The 17,668-nt window shown below is 30.7% G+C and overlaps 1 protein-coding gene across 2 annotated transcripts; it reads left to right on the top strand.

Annotated features, from left to right (window-relative positions):
- The first annotated feature begins 12,337 nt into the window (after window positions 1-12,337).
- Window positions 12,338-16,139, top strand: LOC111298498 (E3 ubiquitin-protein ligase RHF1A-like). Of its 2 annotated transcripts, none has more exons than XM_022893216.2 (8): window positions 12,338-12,847; window positions 13,639-13,685; window positions 13,828-13,890; window positions 14,024-14,135; window positions 14,216-14,586; window positions 14,887-14,982; window positions 15,058-15,412; window positions 15,803-16,139. In XM_022893216.2, exons 1-8 carry the CDS (start codon window positions 12,665-12,667, stop codon window positions 15,812-15,814), a joined length of 1,239 nt encoding a protein of 412 aa, XP_022748951.2. In that variant the 5' UTR covers window positions 12,338-12,664; the 3' UTR covers window positions 15,815-16,139. The 2 variants fall into 2 exon arrangements, with proteins under 2 accessions (XP_022748951.2, XP_022748952.2); XM_022893217.2 differs by having other exon boundaries at window positions 12,431-12,847; window positions 14,222-14,586.
- The last annotated feature ends 1,529 nt before the right edge of the window (window positions 16,140-17,668 follow it).

Below are 17,668 nucleotides of genomic sequence, written 5' to 3' on the forward strand. Positions count from 1 at the left end.
AAGAAACTTTAAAAATCTCATTTTAAAAAGGCTCATATAAAGATAGGCTAAGAAACTTTAAAAATCTCATTTTGAAAAGCTTCTATAAAGATAGGTTAAGAAATTTTAAGAATTTCTTATTTTGAAAAGCTCCTATAAATATAGGTTAAGAAATTTTTAAAATCTCATATTGAAAAACTCCTATAAAGATAGGCTAAGAAACTTTAAAAATCTCATTTTAAAAAAGCTTCTATGAAGATTGGCTAAGAAACTTTAAAAATCTCATTCTGAAAAGTCTCTTATAAAGATAAGCAAAGAAACTTTAAAAATCCCATTTTGAAAAAGGCTTCTATTAAGATAGGCTAAGAAATTTTAAAAATCTAATATTTTGAAAAGCGAAAAGTTTGGTTGTATCTAACACCTTTAACAAGAGTTTTTTTGTCTTAAAAAAATGTTTCTCTTTGGTTTTTTCTTGATATGTGTTCATTTTTTGATGGTGTATTTGTTTTTCCAAAATCAACTCTATTTTCATATAATGAATGCAAGGCACATAGTGCTTGTTATTCAAATAATTTTGTTCACATCATGCACTTGTTTTTATGACAACAAGGTTTTCATTACCATAACTATCTTCAAACTCTTGGTTCCGAGCAAGTCATCAATAGTCAAATCGTACTCATTTGATTTAAGTTTTTCCTTAATTCAAGCTTTTCTTTTTTTTTCTTTCTTTATCAATTCTTTTTGTCTTAATCTCTCTAGTAATTGTTTAATGATTTTTTACAAAAATACCTTATCTCTTTTTTCTTTATCATTGTTCTCATTCATCATTTTTCCATGTCCAATTTTTTTCATTTTTTCATCACCATCATTCCTGTTTCCATTCATTTCCCCATTCTTTCATTCATTTCATCATATTTTTTCATTTTCATTTTTTTATTCATATTTATCATATTTCCATCATTATCATTTTTTTTGCTTTTTTGCAACCCCTATTTGTTTATATTAATTATCATAAAGCCTTCTTTAAGCATGCTGATTCAAGTTTTATTATGAGGATTATCAATTTTTACCAACAATATTATGTCAAATGTAACACCTTTTTCAACCAAGAAATGCATAAAAAGGATTTGAACAAAGAAAACAAAAAGGGTATTCATTGCAAATTATAACAAGTTGATTCATAAATTTCTTTGAAAAAAAAAAAAAGAAAGATACAATTTAGTTTTAAGAAGAAAGTGAAAAACATGTAATGGTATCGATGATCCATTTTTCATTTTTTTGAATACTAAATGTCAAGGTGAATCTGGGTCATTTATACATGATTCTCTTTAAAAAAATCTTGTCTCATTAATGGCTTTGATAAATATTAGCCCGTTGAACTGCAATCATGCCCCTTGATCTTACAATTATGGCCTATCTTCCATTTTTTTTAGATGTGAACATATTGTTGCCCCTATACATTTCCATTTCAAGTTTATGATCAAATCATTCCTCTAATTTTTTCCTTATATCTATGCTGTTCTTTTGAATTTTTAATTTAAATATTTCCTCATGATCTAGATTACTTTTTTTGGGTTTTCAACCTAAATTCTCTTTTTTTTTTCTTAAGTAAAGTATTTCTTGACAGCATTTAAGTTTACAGGATTTGGCAACTCATCTCTATCCATTGTTGTTAGGATTAGAGCTCTGCCAAAAAATGCATTTTTGACCATATATGAACCTTTCCAATTAGGTGTTCATTTTCCTTTATTGTCATGCTAATTGGGCAATATTCTTTTTAAAACTAATCCTCATTCATGAAAGTGTTAGACCTTATCTTTTTATCATGTACCTTTCTCATTCTTCTGTGATTCATTTGGCCATGACTGAGTGCTGCAATCTTTTTTTTTTCAATCAAAATTGTTCATAGCAATTACAGACCCATTCTACTTTTTTTAGTTGCACTTCTATTAAGATCTTTAAAGAAGAAATTTTTACTTTAATTGACAAAACAGCCTCTATTTTGTATACCAAAGAAAAAATAGTTGCCTTAATAAAAGTATCGATTGATGTTTTGTAAGCAAGCAAAGCAAATGACAATTTTTCATGGCAGTCTTTATTGGTATCAATCATTTTCTCTAGTATCCTCTTAATGTTCATATTGGTTGCCTCTATTACCCCATTCATCTTAGAACGGTAAGGTATAGAATTATGATGATTTATCTTAAACTGAGTACATACTTCTTTTATCATTTTATTGTTTAGATTGCTAGCATTATCAGTAATGATTTTTTTGGGTAACCCATACTGGTAAATTATTTTCTTCTTTATGAATCTACATACAACTTATCAAGTTATGCTAGCATAAGAGGCTACTTTCACCTATTTCATAAAATAATTAATTACCACAAAGATGAAATGATGCCTGTTCAAAGTTTTCAAGGTAATAGGTCTAATTACATCAATTCCCTACATAGAAAAGGCCATAGAGGTGTTAGGACATATAGTGGTATCAAATGAACATGAATCTTATCTATGTAAATATGGCATTTATGACATTTTCTTGCATAATTGATACAGTTATTCTCTAATGTCAACCATTAATATCTTGACCTCATCACTTGTTGGGCCATCATATAGCTATTGGCATGTGTTCTATGTATCCCTCATGCATATTTTTCAAGTATTTTGTTTGTTTCAGCAACATTCACACATCTCAATAATACTTGGTGTCAGCTTTTCTTATATAAGACTACCTTATTAAAAACAAATCTTATTACCAATCTTCTTAAAATCCACTTATCGTTTTCTAATGGATGCTCAAGATATTTTTTATGCTTTATGTACTATACTATATCATGACATCAAGGCTAACCATTAACCTCTTTTTCTACACTTGCACAATATGCCATAAATTCAAAAGTCTTTATCTCGATAGGTTGAATTTTGACATTTGCATTCAATTTGAACATTGTTGATAATGTGGTCAGAGCATTAGCTATTTAATTTTCCTCTCGGGCTACATGTTGAAACTAGATATCTTCAAATTGCTCTATCAACCTAGCAATAAATCTTTGGTATAAAACTAGCTTTGTGTCTCTCATATCCTATTCACATTTCAACTGATAAATAACCAATGTTTGAATCCCTACAAACTTTTAATGACTTGATCTTTTTGTCAAAAGCCATATGTAAACCAAAGATGCATGCCTCACGTTTTGCTATATTGTTAGTGTAATAAAAAGATAATCTCGCAATGTTGGGGTAATATTCTCCTTTTGAGGATATCAATATGGCTTTGATGCTGTGTCCTAAAGCATTAAATGCCCCATCAAAAAATATTTTCCATGTAGACACCATCGAAACTTCCTTTTTTACTGATAGAATAGACATCAAATCTTTATCCAAAAATTCAAACCTCATTAGTTTATAGTCTTTAGTAGCTTGATTAACAAGAAAATCAGCTATTGTATTCCCCTTGATGGCCTTCTACACCATATATATGATATTGTATTCAAAAAGTATAACTTGCTACTTTGCTATCCTAACTGATAAAGATGGCTTTTCAAATATTTACTTGAGGGGGTCTAACATAGATACTAAACAGATTGTGTGATAAAACATGTATTGCCTAAGCCAGTTAGCAATCCACAATAGAGCACAACAAATCTTTTCCAACTAAGAATACTTGACTTCATAATTAATAATTTTTTTTCTGAGATAGTAGATGATTTGCTTTTTTTTGCTAGTCTTATCTCTTTACCCTAATACACATCTTATAGAGGCTTCATTCATAATAAGTATAGGATAAAAAAACTTTTCTGCCACAGAGGGTACCAATACTGATGGATTCATTATATATTCCCTGACTCTGTTGAAAGCATCTTAGCATTCTTTATTCCATTCTCAAGGGTCATGCTTTTTTAATAGCTTGAAAATAGAGTCGTATTTTATTATGAGCTGAGAGATAAATCAAGTAATATAATATAATTTCTCAAAAAAACTCTTTTCCTCTTTTTATGTCCATGTGGGAGCCAACTTTGTGATTACTTGGATTTTGTTAAGATTTACCTTAATTCCTTTTTTATTGACCACGAATTCTACCAATTTTTTCAATTTCACCATAAATGTGCACTGTACCGGGTTTAACTTGAGCTGATATTTGTGAAACCTTTCAATAAGCTTTTTAAGATTCTCTACATGATCTTCACCTTTTCGAGGCTTTGCAATTATATCATCAACATATACTTCAGTCTCCTTATACATCATGTCATGAAAAATGGTGACCATAGCCTTTTGATAAGTAGCGTTAGCATTTTTCAACCCAAAAAGCATGACCTTATAATAAAATGTTTCCCACATTGTCATGAATGTGGTTTTCTCTATTTTCTTATGTGTTATTTTAATTTGATTGTAACTAAAAAATCTATCCATGAAGAAAAATACCAAAGTTTTGCTGTGTTGTCAACCAATGTATCAATATAGGGTAAATGGAAGTTGTCTTTAGGGCTAGCCTTACTTAAGTCTTTGTAGTCTACACACATTCTTACCTTTCCATCCTTTTTGGGAACCAAGACTATATTAACGACCCATTCAAGGTATTTGGTCACTATTAAGTAGCTGACACTAAACTATTTTTTAACTTTTTTTTTTATATTTAATAGCATCAATGACAATACCTTTTTGTAGCATTAACTGACCTATCTCTTTTTGTAGTATCTGAAATCTCTTTCTTCACATTCTTCATCTTTGCCTCTTATTCTAACCTAGTAATATCTATTTCTAATGATGATGGCTTGGCTTATAAGTTGATTGGCTAGACTAATTCTTAATTGGATGAAAGTACTAAGTCGTTAACTCATTTAGCCTCCATACAAGATACCTCAGAGTCACATCATCATATATCTTTCCAATTTTGATCTAAATGTTCGTCTCCAAGCCCTTATAATACCATGCACTCTAGCCACGTAACCTTCTGTACCATAATTAAATTTCATTTGTTCTAGCTTTTGAGTCATCAAAATGAACTATTAAGATCCATATTCATAAATTCTAAGTGGTAAAACCCATGGTTGATCCCTACATCTATATAGAATTAAGATATGGGCATCCAAGATGCCTTTCAAGTTAGCCAACTCTGACTAAACTTTAGAAAAAAACTATTCACTACTTTTTAGAGAGATTTCTAACCATTTTTTTATGTTGAACTTGACCATATATGATAAAGGCTTCATGTGAAAAAATAACGAAGCTCGATCGAAATCTTTAAAATGGCTCTGAATTTTGAAATAAAGCATCTGAATACAACCAATCATTTTTCCCTTTTCTCTTCTTTCAACAATGATTCAAGGATTTGCAGGTTTTGTCCAAAATTATCGATGAAGGGTTAAACTTCTATTCCAACTATACAAAAAGTCAACCATAGAGGCTTATATGTACCTTAAAGTTGTTGGCAAGATCACAGACCATAGATCACTAATGCAAACATATCCATGACTCAATCTTTATTAGAATTTTAGAGCATAACATCTTGTAAGAAGGTTTATGATATCCCTTTGCTAGTTTTTTTCTTTTTAGCAATCACCTAAACTTCAACCCCAATTATCTTTCTTAACTTTTTCCTATACCCTGATGGTTTTCATGCTTTCCAATATACTTTATCAAGCTTAGGCAAATCTAAGCACAATAAGGTAGAGTACTTATTTATGGTAGGTGTCAAGTCTTCTTTGTTGAATGTAAAGCATCGGTATGTTGGATTCTAAAATCTCACTGCAACTTTCAACATTTGATCATTAGGTTTCACCATTACTAACAAGATGATATATCTAAACTTGGTTGTGAAAACGGCCTTCCTTTTTAAGTCCCATTGACTCTAAATATCCTCTAAATCTATTATATCATTTCACCTTAAGTCTATATACACCATCTTGGAAAGGTCACAACATACATATCCATTAGATAGTGTCCATCTATTTGCTACTTATTTTTTTATTGCTTCTTAACTTCCTAGAATAACTTGTTAACGAAAGACCCTATTTGAGATTCTTGGAATGCCATGAAAACTTCTATTGGTAAATTATCTAGAATGAATATCTTTGATGCTTTATGTCACAAATTACACATGAAATAAACAAAACAAAAGAAAACATAGAACAATTAGTAAAAGGGAAATTTAAAACTACAAATGTAATACAACAAGACAAATTAATACTTTCAAGCAAAATTTTTTTTTTTTTTATCTTTATGTCTTCTTTTTTTAAACATAAAGGATTGTTACTTGTAATTATTTTTATTTTTTCTCTTTTTATTGAAAGTAAGGATGTAAATTATTGAATTAATAAAAAATTAAATGAGAAGGGTAAGGTTTGTTCCTTCATGTTACTTATTTGGGTAATTACTACAGAGAATGTATGGCATGGCTCTTCCTAGGGTTGGCTCCCTAAGGTTCATTATATGTTAGGTTGGGAATTGACATGTCTAAAGGTTTTCAAATTATTTTTCACATCATCTTTCATCATAAACTAATGAGGTACCCTGATCCTCACCCATTACAACTTACGAGTGAAAAATATTCAATCTGAGTGAGAGTGTTTCACTAGACATTGAAAAGGTTTACACCTCACAAGAGTGTAGCAACTTTATTTTCTCTTAAATAGGGTTAGAGTCCAGGTATAAAACTTATGCATGCAATACAAAATCAATGTGTGTGAAAGAACTTACAAACTTTTTACACTTTTTTAAAATACCCCTATCCTAAATACCCTACAATTATTAAAACAACAATTTAAAATAAAGAACGTGATTAAAATATGAATAAAATGTAAAACACATACATTTAAAAAAAAAATTTTGAATTCTTTAGAAACAAGGAAATTAAAATCAAAACATTTTTTTGAATTGTTTTTCAATTTTTTTATTTTTTTCACTTTTTAAAAAAACAAGAAAATTAAAATTAAAGAATTAAGATTAAACACTAACTAGGGTTATTAAACCAAAATTTAGGATAATATGCAATCAATTTTTGGCTTGACTCTTTAAAAAATATATCCCTAAGGAAATTCCCAACCTATCACGATATGCGAGTTGGGGAACTCGACAATCAAACTTGGGAAATGGAAAAAAATGGGGTTAAAAAGAATTTTTAACAAAAATAAAAAACAAAGAGTTGCCACCAATCTTTTTTAGGGTGTGTCCACTAATTATTGTTTGCCACTACTAGGTCTAACCTTTCATAAACCACATTTTCTATTTCTTTACCTCTTTTCTACATAAAACGAGGCCTTTTAAAACCCAAATTAGCTAGTCTTATATACTCTAATGTACTATGAAAGTTCATCATTTGCCACTCTAATCTTAAATTGCTTTCTTCCTTTTCATTATCTCATAAAATCTCATTAAAGTCTCCTATACATAACCAAACCTATTTATTGGTGTTGGTTAACCTACGTAATATATACCATGCATTATTCTCACTTGTAATCAATTCTCTATAAAACTTTGTAGACACCATTCATTCTCTTCTTGATTTGTAATTACCATATCAATATGATATTTTGAATAACTCAAAATATTCAAGCTCGCATCCTCTTTCCAAAGCATCACTAAGCATTCACTTCTTTCGTTTACATCTACTCCAAACGTCTATTCATTTTACATCTTCTTTTCATTTTACCTAGCTTAGAAACATTTGAAATAGTTTCACTTAAGAAGGCCACCTCAAGATCTTCTCTCTTTAACATTTTTCTTAAGAGCTAAAATTGCTTGTGTGTTCTTAAACCCATGATAGTTTCAAGCTATACATCTTATTGATCATAATGGGATTAGGAATAGTCATCGTTGTTTGCTCTAGTACACCTTTCATGCCCATTTCTACTTCTTTTTTATTCTTTTTATCCAAATAGTCAACCTCCATTTCCATTATCCCATCCTTTTCAAGCTTCATTTTACCCATCTCTATTATTTTTTCTAGTTAAGGGTGTAAATGATACACTTGTACCTATAAGCTACTCGGTTTGACTTGAAAAACTTAAATTCAAGTCAATCATTATCGAGTTGAGCTCAAACAAGTTGAGTTCGAACATTTAGTGCTTGACTTGTGTGGCTCGCTAGCTTGTTTGAAATTTTTTATTTTAAAATATATTTTTATTATTTTAATTATGAAATTACAATTTCAACCTTAAATATAAACATGTATCCAACCCTAACATAAAAATCACTAAATCAAAACTCAAAAAGCTGGAAAAAATGTTTCAAATCATTTTTTCACATTATTTGATAATTTTTAGGACATTAAAAACTTTGATAGCGCCTCAAAAAGATATAAAATTACTAAAATATCCTTTAAAGATAATTTCATAATTTGATATTCTCGAAATCAGATTTTTACAAAAATTTTTAGATTTTAATTTCATATTAATTCATGATTTATAATGCTTTAAAATCAGAAAAACGAAGAGGGAAGCATTGTTTTCCAAGAAAATGGCTTAGTAACTGAAAACTTTCTAATGAGAAGAAAAATGATCTTTTCACTTGGTTCTAGCTATATTAAAAATTCAATTATTGGTAGTAAGCATTCTCAAATATGGGATGATTTTGAAAGGTTGGATCTAATGGTGAAAGGTGACTCATTGCAAAGAAAACAAGAAAAAATTTTTTACTATTAGATGAAGTTTGATCTAAGGACTTACATTCATTTGAATGGGATATTTTCCCACCATTTAAAAGGTTGGGATAGATGATTTTTAGATGAGGGAGGTTGGTTGGGACATGGGAAAAAAAGGCAAGGAGGAAAAAGAAAAAAAATTATGAAAAAGAGCTTGGAGATGCTATAATCTCTCTACCATTTTTCTTTGCATTTTCATAAGCATTCCATAGCATTTATCATATTTTTTTATACCATTTAGCTTTTGATTTTTTTTTGTTTTAAAAATTTATAGTTTTTTTCATTATTTTATTCAAAGCTTGGATCAAAATTTTATCCAACTAAACCATGGTTTGAATTGAATCACAAAGTTCAAGTGACAAAAAAAAAATTTCACCATTTGCACACCATTGGGAGGTTTGGCCAAGCACAACTTCACCATGGCTAAACCTCATATTGGTTTTCTTTAGATCTTTTCTTTTCTTCTTATGTTGTTTATGGATGATTAGTTGTTAGTTTACTTGTTATTTGTATGAAGTTTAATTAGTTTAGTAGTGAATGTTTGGTGTTTGGCTAATGTTCTTGTTTTCATGATTTCTTTTCTAGTTAGTTCATCACATGTTTGATAAAATTTTTTCATGATATAAATGCCATCATATGTTGATTTGGTAAGTGATTGATGCATGATTTGGCTTAATGAATATATGATTTTGGAGTGGCCATGAAGGCATTCGACCAAGCCATTCCCATGCTTGGCCGAAACCTCCAACTTTGTTCATGGCTAGATGTTGTTTGGCCCATCTTTTATTGTTTGTTTTCTTGCTTATTCATCAAAATTCCAACATGTCTATGATGATTAGATAATGAGGTTGCTTGTATTTTGCATGGATTTGAGTAGTTAATGATGTATGTTTGGTTATTTGGCTAATGTTTTTGTTTTTATGGTTTTTTAACTACTTTGGTTTGTTACATGCTTGATGAAATTCCTCTTATGATTAAAATGCCTTCATGTGATCAATATCTTGATGTTCAATGCATGATTGAACTAAGTAGAATGATGGCATTTTGTGATGAACCAAATTGGAGTTTCAGCCAAGCCTCCCTATGTTATGACCAACCTCTTTGCTTGAATGGTGGCCAAATTATTGTTTTGCTCTTACTTAAATGTTTGTGTTCTTGCATGATTCTTCAAATTTTCATTGTGCTTAATTAAATTTTCCATAAATAAAATGTTAGTTTAATAGGTTGTTCGGTTATTTTAGTGTTTATTTGCATGAATTTTAAAAAAAAATGGTGAAATATGTCTTGAATTTTTTTTTTAATTTTAGTATTTGATCCATTTTCATCATGTTTTTATATGCACATTTAGTTTGAAATATAGTTTTTAAAATGTCTAGATTTGTAATTAGTTTGTTCCTTAGTCATGCATTTTTCATGCATCAATATTTACACTTTTACCAATAGCATTTTTGTTATTTATCGCATGTATAATATTTACATTTTTATCAATGGCATTCTTGTAATTTACTTTTGTCACATGCCTTTTCCATAAAACCCCAAACCACCATTCGCATTCACTTTTGTCATGCATTTATACTTTGTCATTCACATTTAATCATAATGCATTCATGTTATTGTTATGTTCATACAAACATGCATTGGTTTTATAAATAAAGTTTTTCAAAGAAAAATATTTTTAAATAAAATGATATCTTAAATAAAAATACATTCAAGATCTAACCTAAATGGGACTCTCAATAGTTATCATTTGTACGAGATATTATCTCGGTTTATAAAATAATATAAAGACCCTTAAGTTAGATATACTTTGGAAGCTTTACCTAAAAATAGTAGAGTGAAAAATATAGCTTAATACTTAAGATGTTTTCATTTTGATTTAAAAAAAAAAATGCTTTGTTTCCAAAATAAAGAGTTGATTTGTTTTCTAAAGAAAAGGAAAATTTTCAAGTTTTGCAAAAGAAAGAAATTAATTTCTAAATATGATAATAAGATCATTTTTATTAAAATTTAAAGATAACATGTAATTAATTGATATCATTTTTTATGAAACACTGTGAAAGTGTTAATCCTTTCTTATGCATAACCGACTCTCAGACCTAACTTTTTTTCGCAAACCATAAAACTGTTTTTTTATAAAATTCTAAACCTGTTTTAAATGTTGTATTAAAAGAACAAATTTTTGAATGATAAATCATACTCTAAAAAAAATTAATAGCAACATTTTATTGTGATTTTTATCAAAAATGCTTTATTAAGCTCTCCATTTTTCTCATTCCCCATCATCTGATAGACAGATACTTTTTGGATCCCAAAATATCACGACTATATTCTTTGCTTTTTTTTTTTGCAATATTATTTTTTTTAGCTACAAATCCTCTGGACAACAATTATTTGTCATTGTAATAATTAATTTAATAATTACAATAATCGTTGCCAAAAGTTCTTAAAAACCATAATTTTATCGTTTTTAATTGCTTTTAATAACCAAAATTATTATTGCAAATAATCTATCCATGAAAATAATAAATTATCAAATAATTGGTAATTTAAATATTTATTATTAATATAAATAAAAATTCAATAAAATTTCATGGCTAAAAAAAGAACAAATTCATTTAAAAGAAAATTAAAATTAACACATAAAATATATATTATTGTCATTTACAATTATTTATACTAAAATATATTAGAATAATTAAAGTTACTAAAATAATAAAATAAAAGAATTCTGAATGTAATCTCGCTGTGCTACAGACAAACAACAATATTTCACGGTGTAAGTCACTTGAAAAAATGAACGCAAAACTTGGAGTAAGGTTAATGAGATCTTTTGGGTAATAGGAGGATTACTTGTAAAAAGGAGTAACCCACGAGATAAAAACAAGACTCTTAATAAAATAGCATTTTAAGAACCGCAAATTGTCTGACACTATACACCTGTATCTCTTTTAACGGAAAACTGCTATTGAGTATTGATTGTTACAAACTAAGTTGTAAAATATTAAAGGATGGAGGAAGACACACAAAAGCAGCAAACAGATACTGCCCTCTCACTTCCGGATCAACCAAAGGAATGGCCTATCAGCTACATTTGTAGGGGTAAAAACAAAGCTTTTTGGAGGCTAGTGATGGTTTGCAAATGATAACCATTTTAAAACTTGGAAACCATTGCATCTTTGTCAAGATAACAAAAACAGGTTCACCGCTACCATCAACCGTATCCCTAATCAATTTCAGCTTTAGTTTACATCAAATAGAGATGTTGATCTTTGGTAAAGCGATTAAACCAAAGCTGTTTGACAATTTATGTTTCTAGCTTACATTTTGAGTTCTCTTATAGTCATTTGTTCATGTTTCTAGGTGATGTTTTGAAATTTTTTATAATTAATTGTTTATGATTCAATCGGATCTTTTGAACTTCTTTGTATATAACAAGTTATGGCTGTCGATTGCATTTCCAAGTTCCTAATGGTTATTAAACAGATTTTACGCAATTTACGCTTTACTCGCATGATTAACCAAACAAATGCACTTTGCTAAACCGAAAAAAAGCAACCCCGGACGAGCCGGGATCATTCCTAGCGCTTTTTATATTTTGGATTTTGGACCGTATCTTATTTTTGGAAAAAGAAACATTTAGATTGAGTTAACCCATTAAATCGGGTTCAACTCCCGATCCGCTTTACGAACAAAATTGAACATCCCACCCAAAAAAGTAGAGTCAAAGTGTGAAACAGAAAGGAGTATAATCTGATGAAGCGCCAAATAATTAATTACAATTAAAAAGGGTTGATTAGATTGATTTATTCCATCAAAATTAAATCGTCTGAATCGGATTATCTTTTCCACCTTCCCCGGGTTTTCTCTTTCTCAGTTTTTTTTTTTTTTCTCATAAAAAATTCGTTTCTTTGACCATTTACTTTCTCTCCAGACCAAACTCTGCCTTTTTCTAGGGTTCCTTGCGTCTTCTTCTGCTTCATTCTCGATTCTTCTCTTTCAGAACTCCGTTTCTCTTCTTTGCTCTGCCAAACACGTTTGCTTCCAATGGCTGATTTCACTTCCTCTCCTTCCGCTGCAGCTGCTTCTTGCTCCTTGTTCGAGAAGCGGATTGCAATTGCAGCTTCATCATCGTCGCCACCGTCTTCTTTCGAAGTAGCACTTGACGATGGTTTCGAAGACGGTTGCAGTATCTGTCTCGAGCCTTTCACTATTCAAGACCCTGCTACTGTACGAATCATCACTATTTTTTGTCTTCCATTTACCCTTTAAAAAATATTAAATTTTGATTAAGCTGATGTTTTTGTTACTTTTTTTCACTGATTATCAAGCTGGGTGACAATGCTTTAGGTTGATCGTAGTTCTTTTAGATTTTGTCACTCTTTAACTAGCATTTTGGAACTATTGCCCAGTGATAAATTCTTTATTTTCCTTAAATATTTATTCTAATTGAAAACAGAATGATTTGTGGACTGTTTATATTAATCTTGTGAAATGTTATGATTTGTGGCGTGCGAGATGGTAACATTGATTGTCATCAGTTTATTACCTTTTAAAATTTTATGATAAACTAATTGTGATCGCTGATCGCATATTTTTACTGTTTGATTCTGTCTATTATTAGCTCAATTAGCTTCGAGACTACTATTCATTTTCTCCCAACTCTTGTTGTTTAGTTAGTGAACTGAGGCTTTGTATATAATTTTAGCAATGAGAAAGATATATGTATTATTTATCTGCTGTTTTGACAGCTTGATACATGGATTCTTTCTGCAATTTCTCTCTTTGATTTTGAAAATGCATATTATTTAGTTTATTGACGGCAAATGCATTTCTATTAACGCAATAGGCGAGTATTTTTACTTGTTTTCATCTAGTTATTCTGTGCTGTTTCGATATGGCGTTGTTTACTCATTTCGTGTTATAGACCTATAGTACACGCTTTCTACCTGTTTTTGCTTCTCACCTTCTAGGTGATTGCTTGAAGGATCAAGCTTTCTGAACCTTGCTTTTTGTTTCAGGTTACCAGTTGCCGACATGAATATCATCTTCAATGCATTCTTGAATGGTAGGTGTCTTTCTGATTTTTAAATTATACTCGTTTCTAGGAAACACAGTATCTTAAATGTTTTTACCCAAAAATGCAATAACATTGTAGTTCTATGTTCTTTGATGCTGTCATTTCCTAATTGAACTTGTTTTTCCACTAGGTCACAAAGAAGCAAAGAGTGCCCTATATGTTGGCAGTTATTTGTCCTGAAAGACCCTGCCAGGTGTATAACTTGTTAATTCCCCTGCCTCCCCTTTGACTCTGTACATACATGTATTATTTTCAGTCTGATGCTGATAAGCAGAAACCACCCAGCTAAATATTAAGTTTGGTTCTATATGTATGCATCTTTGCAGCCAAGAGCTTCTAGATGCTGTCAGAATTGAAAGGCACTGCAGGTCTAGGAACAAATCTCCTGCTGTGATCACAGACTTGCACCATTGCCATGATGTTTTTGGTGTTGAGGAGGTGATTTATTTGGTTACTTTTAAATTTACACTTAGTAGTCTGCTCAATAAGGATCTTTTACTGATGACCTTTGCTTGTAGTCTCAGGATGCATCTCATTCAGATGACTCGGACTTTGATGAACGCATTTTGCAGCACCTAGCTGCTGCTTCGCACAGAGCCCACTATTTTCACAGAAGGGAAAGACAAAGATCTTCTGGACTTGGCCCATCCCGAGTACTTTTTTTTACCTCTTCTGAAAATATGCCAGGCTCACAACATACATATCCAACTTCACCAGATGAATGCCAAAACTTAAGTTATGGGTTACCCCAGTGTGATTCAGTGGCTTCAGGCATACCATCAGTTAATATTGACTCTTTATCACCTGTGACCCCATCTGTTAATGTGGTCTCTAGTGCTGCTGCCAATGGAAATAAAGCTGCCAATGGAAATAAAGCTGCGAAACTAAGGTAATTATTTCCTATTATTGTCCTAGCTTGTTATCAACATGTTTTTCTAGGATGTTCTATTGGAAGAACATCCTTAAAATTTGCTTTATCAAAGAATGCTTGAGGTGTATATTATGCATTTCTACAGATCTTATGACATGGCTTTCAGTTGGCTATAATAGTAGTAGGATATTATCTTATCCTTTTTTGTACCTATAAATAAATGGTAGTTCCCTGATTGTTTTTATTGATAATTTATATTATTTTATTACTCTTTATACAACCTTTAAGACCTTGGATAATTTTTCTAATTTTCTTCAGTCGGCCACAACTGGAAGCTTCATGTAGACCAAGGTCATCGGAAATGTTCTCTTTCTCAGAGTCTATAAAATCTAAATGGTCCATTGCTTCTGCCAGGTATGTATTTTTCAGTTCAGGTTTGTTTTAGACTGATATCTACTCGATGCTGAAGGCACGGATGCATTGCAACAGATACAAGGAATCAATTTCTAAAGGAACCAGAGGCCTGAAAGAGAAGCTTTTTGCACGTAATAACTCTGTTAAGGAGCTCAGCAAGGGAGTGCAGCGTGAGATGAGTGCGGGGATTGCTGGTGTTGGGAAAATGATTGAGCGCCTAGATATTGCAACAAAAAGATCTGGAGATTCTATGCCTGCTTCTGGTGGCAACGGTGGTAACTTTTTATTCAAGGGAAAGGGTGTGTGGGAAAATGTTATTGCTCAGAATTTTAATAATAACAGTGCAGAATTCCACCGTGGTTTAAATTCAGGAGCACCATGTTATCCCTCTAGTACTATCCCAGGCAAACTAGAAGTTTCTCACACCCAGGTATCACTAACTTTTCTCTGAATGTCATTCTATCAACTCATGGCTGCTAATAATTAATCATGCGGTCTAGCATCCAAGAACATAACCTGGCAATATTCTTCTAGAAACATAGCAGTCTAGTTTAAGATATCAAGACAAAATCTTGTGTACTCCAGTTTCATGTATGAATTATGCCTATATTTCAAAAGAATAAAAAAAAAATGAAAGGGGGTGGGAGGTGGGGTTGGGCACTGTTAATAACAGATATTAAGAACACCAGTGGATAGAACACCTATGCATTTTTTTTTTTTTAATGCTCTTTTGTTTCGGGAAAATTTCAATATATGCAATTCATTCCATAAACAGATTTTAATCAATGTAACATATTACCATGATATTCTCGTGTTTCAGAGGGATCAATGATGCTTTTGGCTTAGGTTTATGTAATGCAAGTGACGTACAGCGAGGAAACCAATTTACGGTTGGTTCGCGTCCTGCATTGCCTATATATGCAAGAAAGTTCCAAGTTGGATGTTGTATATGCCGTTTATTGTCCGGACACATCTTATGTTTTCATAAACACTGGTGGGGGTTGGAGGCGAGAAAGCAAGAATTATGACGTTTTCTCTCCTATCTGGTATGTGCTGTTTGCAGTTCGATTTCATAGAGAAGCTTGACATTCAGCTTTTTCTGTTTTCTGATTATTTGGGCTACTTTAATGTGAAAAATGCCTCTTTGTTTCTTTTTACTTTTTTCTTTTTTGAGGGGTAAGAGAATTAGGCAAATTGCTTTTCTTTCTTTTTCCTGGAGCAGAATATCATTTTCTTTTTCCAAAAAGGTGAAGCCATTAACCATTACAATTTTTTTTTCAAAAAAAGTCGAATTATCCATGTAAGAGGGGAAGGGTTTTTTTTTTTTTTTTTTTTTTTTTTTTTTTTTTTTTTTTAATTTTATAAGTTAGAGAAAACGAGGTTGGAGGTAGACAATCAGTCTGGGAAATTTTAAGTAAAAGGAATGACTAAATGCTTAATTTAAGATAAAATTTTTAGTCCATTATTCACATAAAGATAAAATTTTAAATATGTATCGAATTAATACGAAACGATTCTCAACTCCTAACAATTAAGTATCCTTTTCGATGGAGAAAAGGGCGTGGAAGAGACACGCCGTAAAAAGTGTGATAATTATGGAAAGTTTTAGAGTGTTGAGTTATTTTTTGTAGACGTGGCATAATTGTTGGCTACATTACAACTTTAGGTAGTAAAAAAAAATAATAAACACTGATTTACTAATTAATCTCAATAAAACCAAACAACCTTATTTAATTACTTCTTTTCTTGGAAAAAAAAAAGGGGTTTATCTTTGAGAGAAGAGCATTGATTTGCGAACAAAATCTCCATCCAAAAAATTTTCTATTTACTTGTCCTACAGATCAACAAGGAAAAAAAAATCTCAAATTTCCTTCTTTTTGTTTTTTTGTTTTTTTCCTCGAACTATGATTAATTTCTAGCTAGGCTATTATCGATTTTGTTAAAAAAAAATAGCATGATAATTCCGAGTATGAACTATTATACCACAAAAAAAAAAAAAAAAAAAAACCATTCTAGTAACCACCCTTTCATCTTCATTCAACTCTGTATCATCTCAAAATTGTGATGATCGTAATATCATTCTTATTACAATCTCACAATGGTTAAGAAACCAAATTTTGAGAACGAAAGAAAAAGGGAAAGAAAAAAAAATCCCAAATTTGAATAACAAACCAATCCTTTGAATTGTCCCCAAGCTCCTTCGATTTCACCAAGGAACAGATCTGAGTTAATAGCGGTTCATAAAGTCAAAGATTGGAAATTCATGATGAGGTCAAGAAGTTAAGGCCATGGCTGAGGTTGGCTACCATGGTAGTAGTTGACAGAGTGGTGAAGACGAGGCTTGGGTTATGCATTCGGTGGTGACAACAGAGACCTTGCAATTGTAGATGAGGCTTTTTATAATGGGTTTCAAAAGGAATTGGAAGCTAAGTAGATTCCAAAATGACAAATCTAATTTTTTTCTTTAAACAAGAAAATAAATTTCTCTCATTTGATGAGAGAAAAAAGTGAGAATTTAAAAAATATTTTTTTATTTAAATTAGTGATGGCAATGAATAGATAAGTTATTTTCTCTTCAAATTCAATCCGATTTTATAAGATAAATATTGAATCCTATTCAATATTAAAATATTATTTGTTATATTCAACCTAACTCACATATATATAAAATTGTAATTGACTCAAT

Source organism: Durio zibethinus, chromosome 16, assembly GCF_047325235.1.
Source record: "Durio zibethinus cultivar Kanyao isolate XHJ-2024 chromosome 16, ASM4732523v1, whole genome shotgun sequence".
Classification (NCBI taxonomy): domain Eukaryota; kingdom Viridiplantae; phylum Streptophyta; class Magnoliopsida; order Malvales; family Malvaceae; genus Durio; species Durio zibethinus.

What these genes read in the sequence shown, in the direction of transcription:
- LOC111298498 (XM_022893216.2), top strand. Translation starts at nt 12,665, where the DNA reads ATGGCTGATTTCACTTCCTCTCCTTCCGCTGCAGCTGCTTCTTGCTCC. An exon ending in CTATTCAAGACCCTGCTACT is followed by an intron (nt 12,848 to 13,638) that starts GTACGAATCATC and finishes TTTTTGTTTCAG; the next exon opens with GTTACCAGTTGCCGACATGA. An exon ending in CTTCAATGCATTCTTGAATG is followed by an intron (nt 13,686 to 13,827) that starts GTAGGTGTCTTT and finishes TTTTTCCACTAG; the next exon opens with GTCACAAAGAAGCAAAGAGT.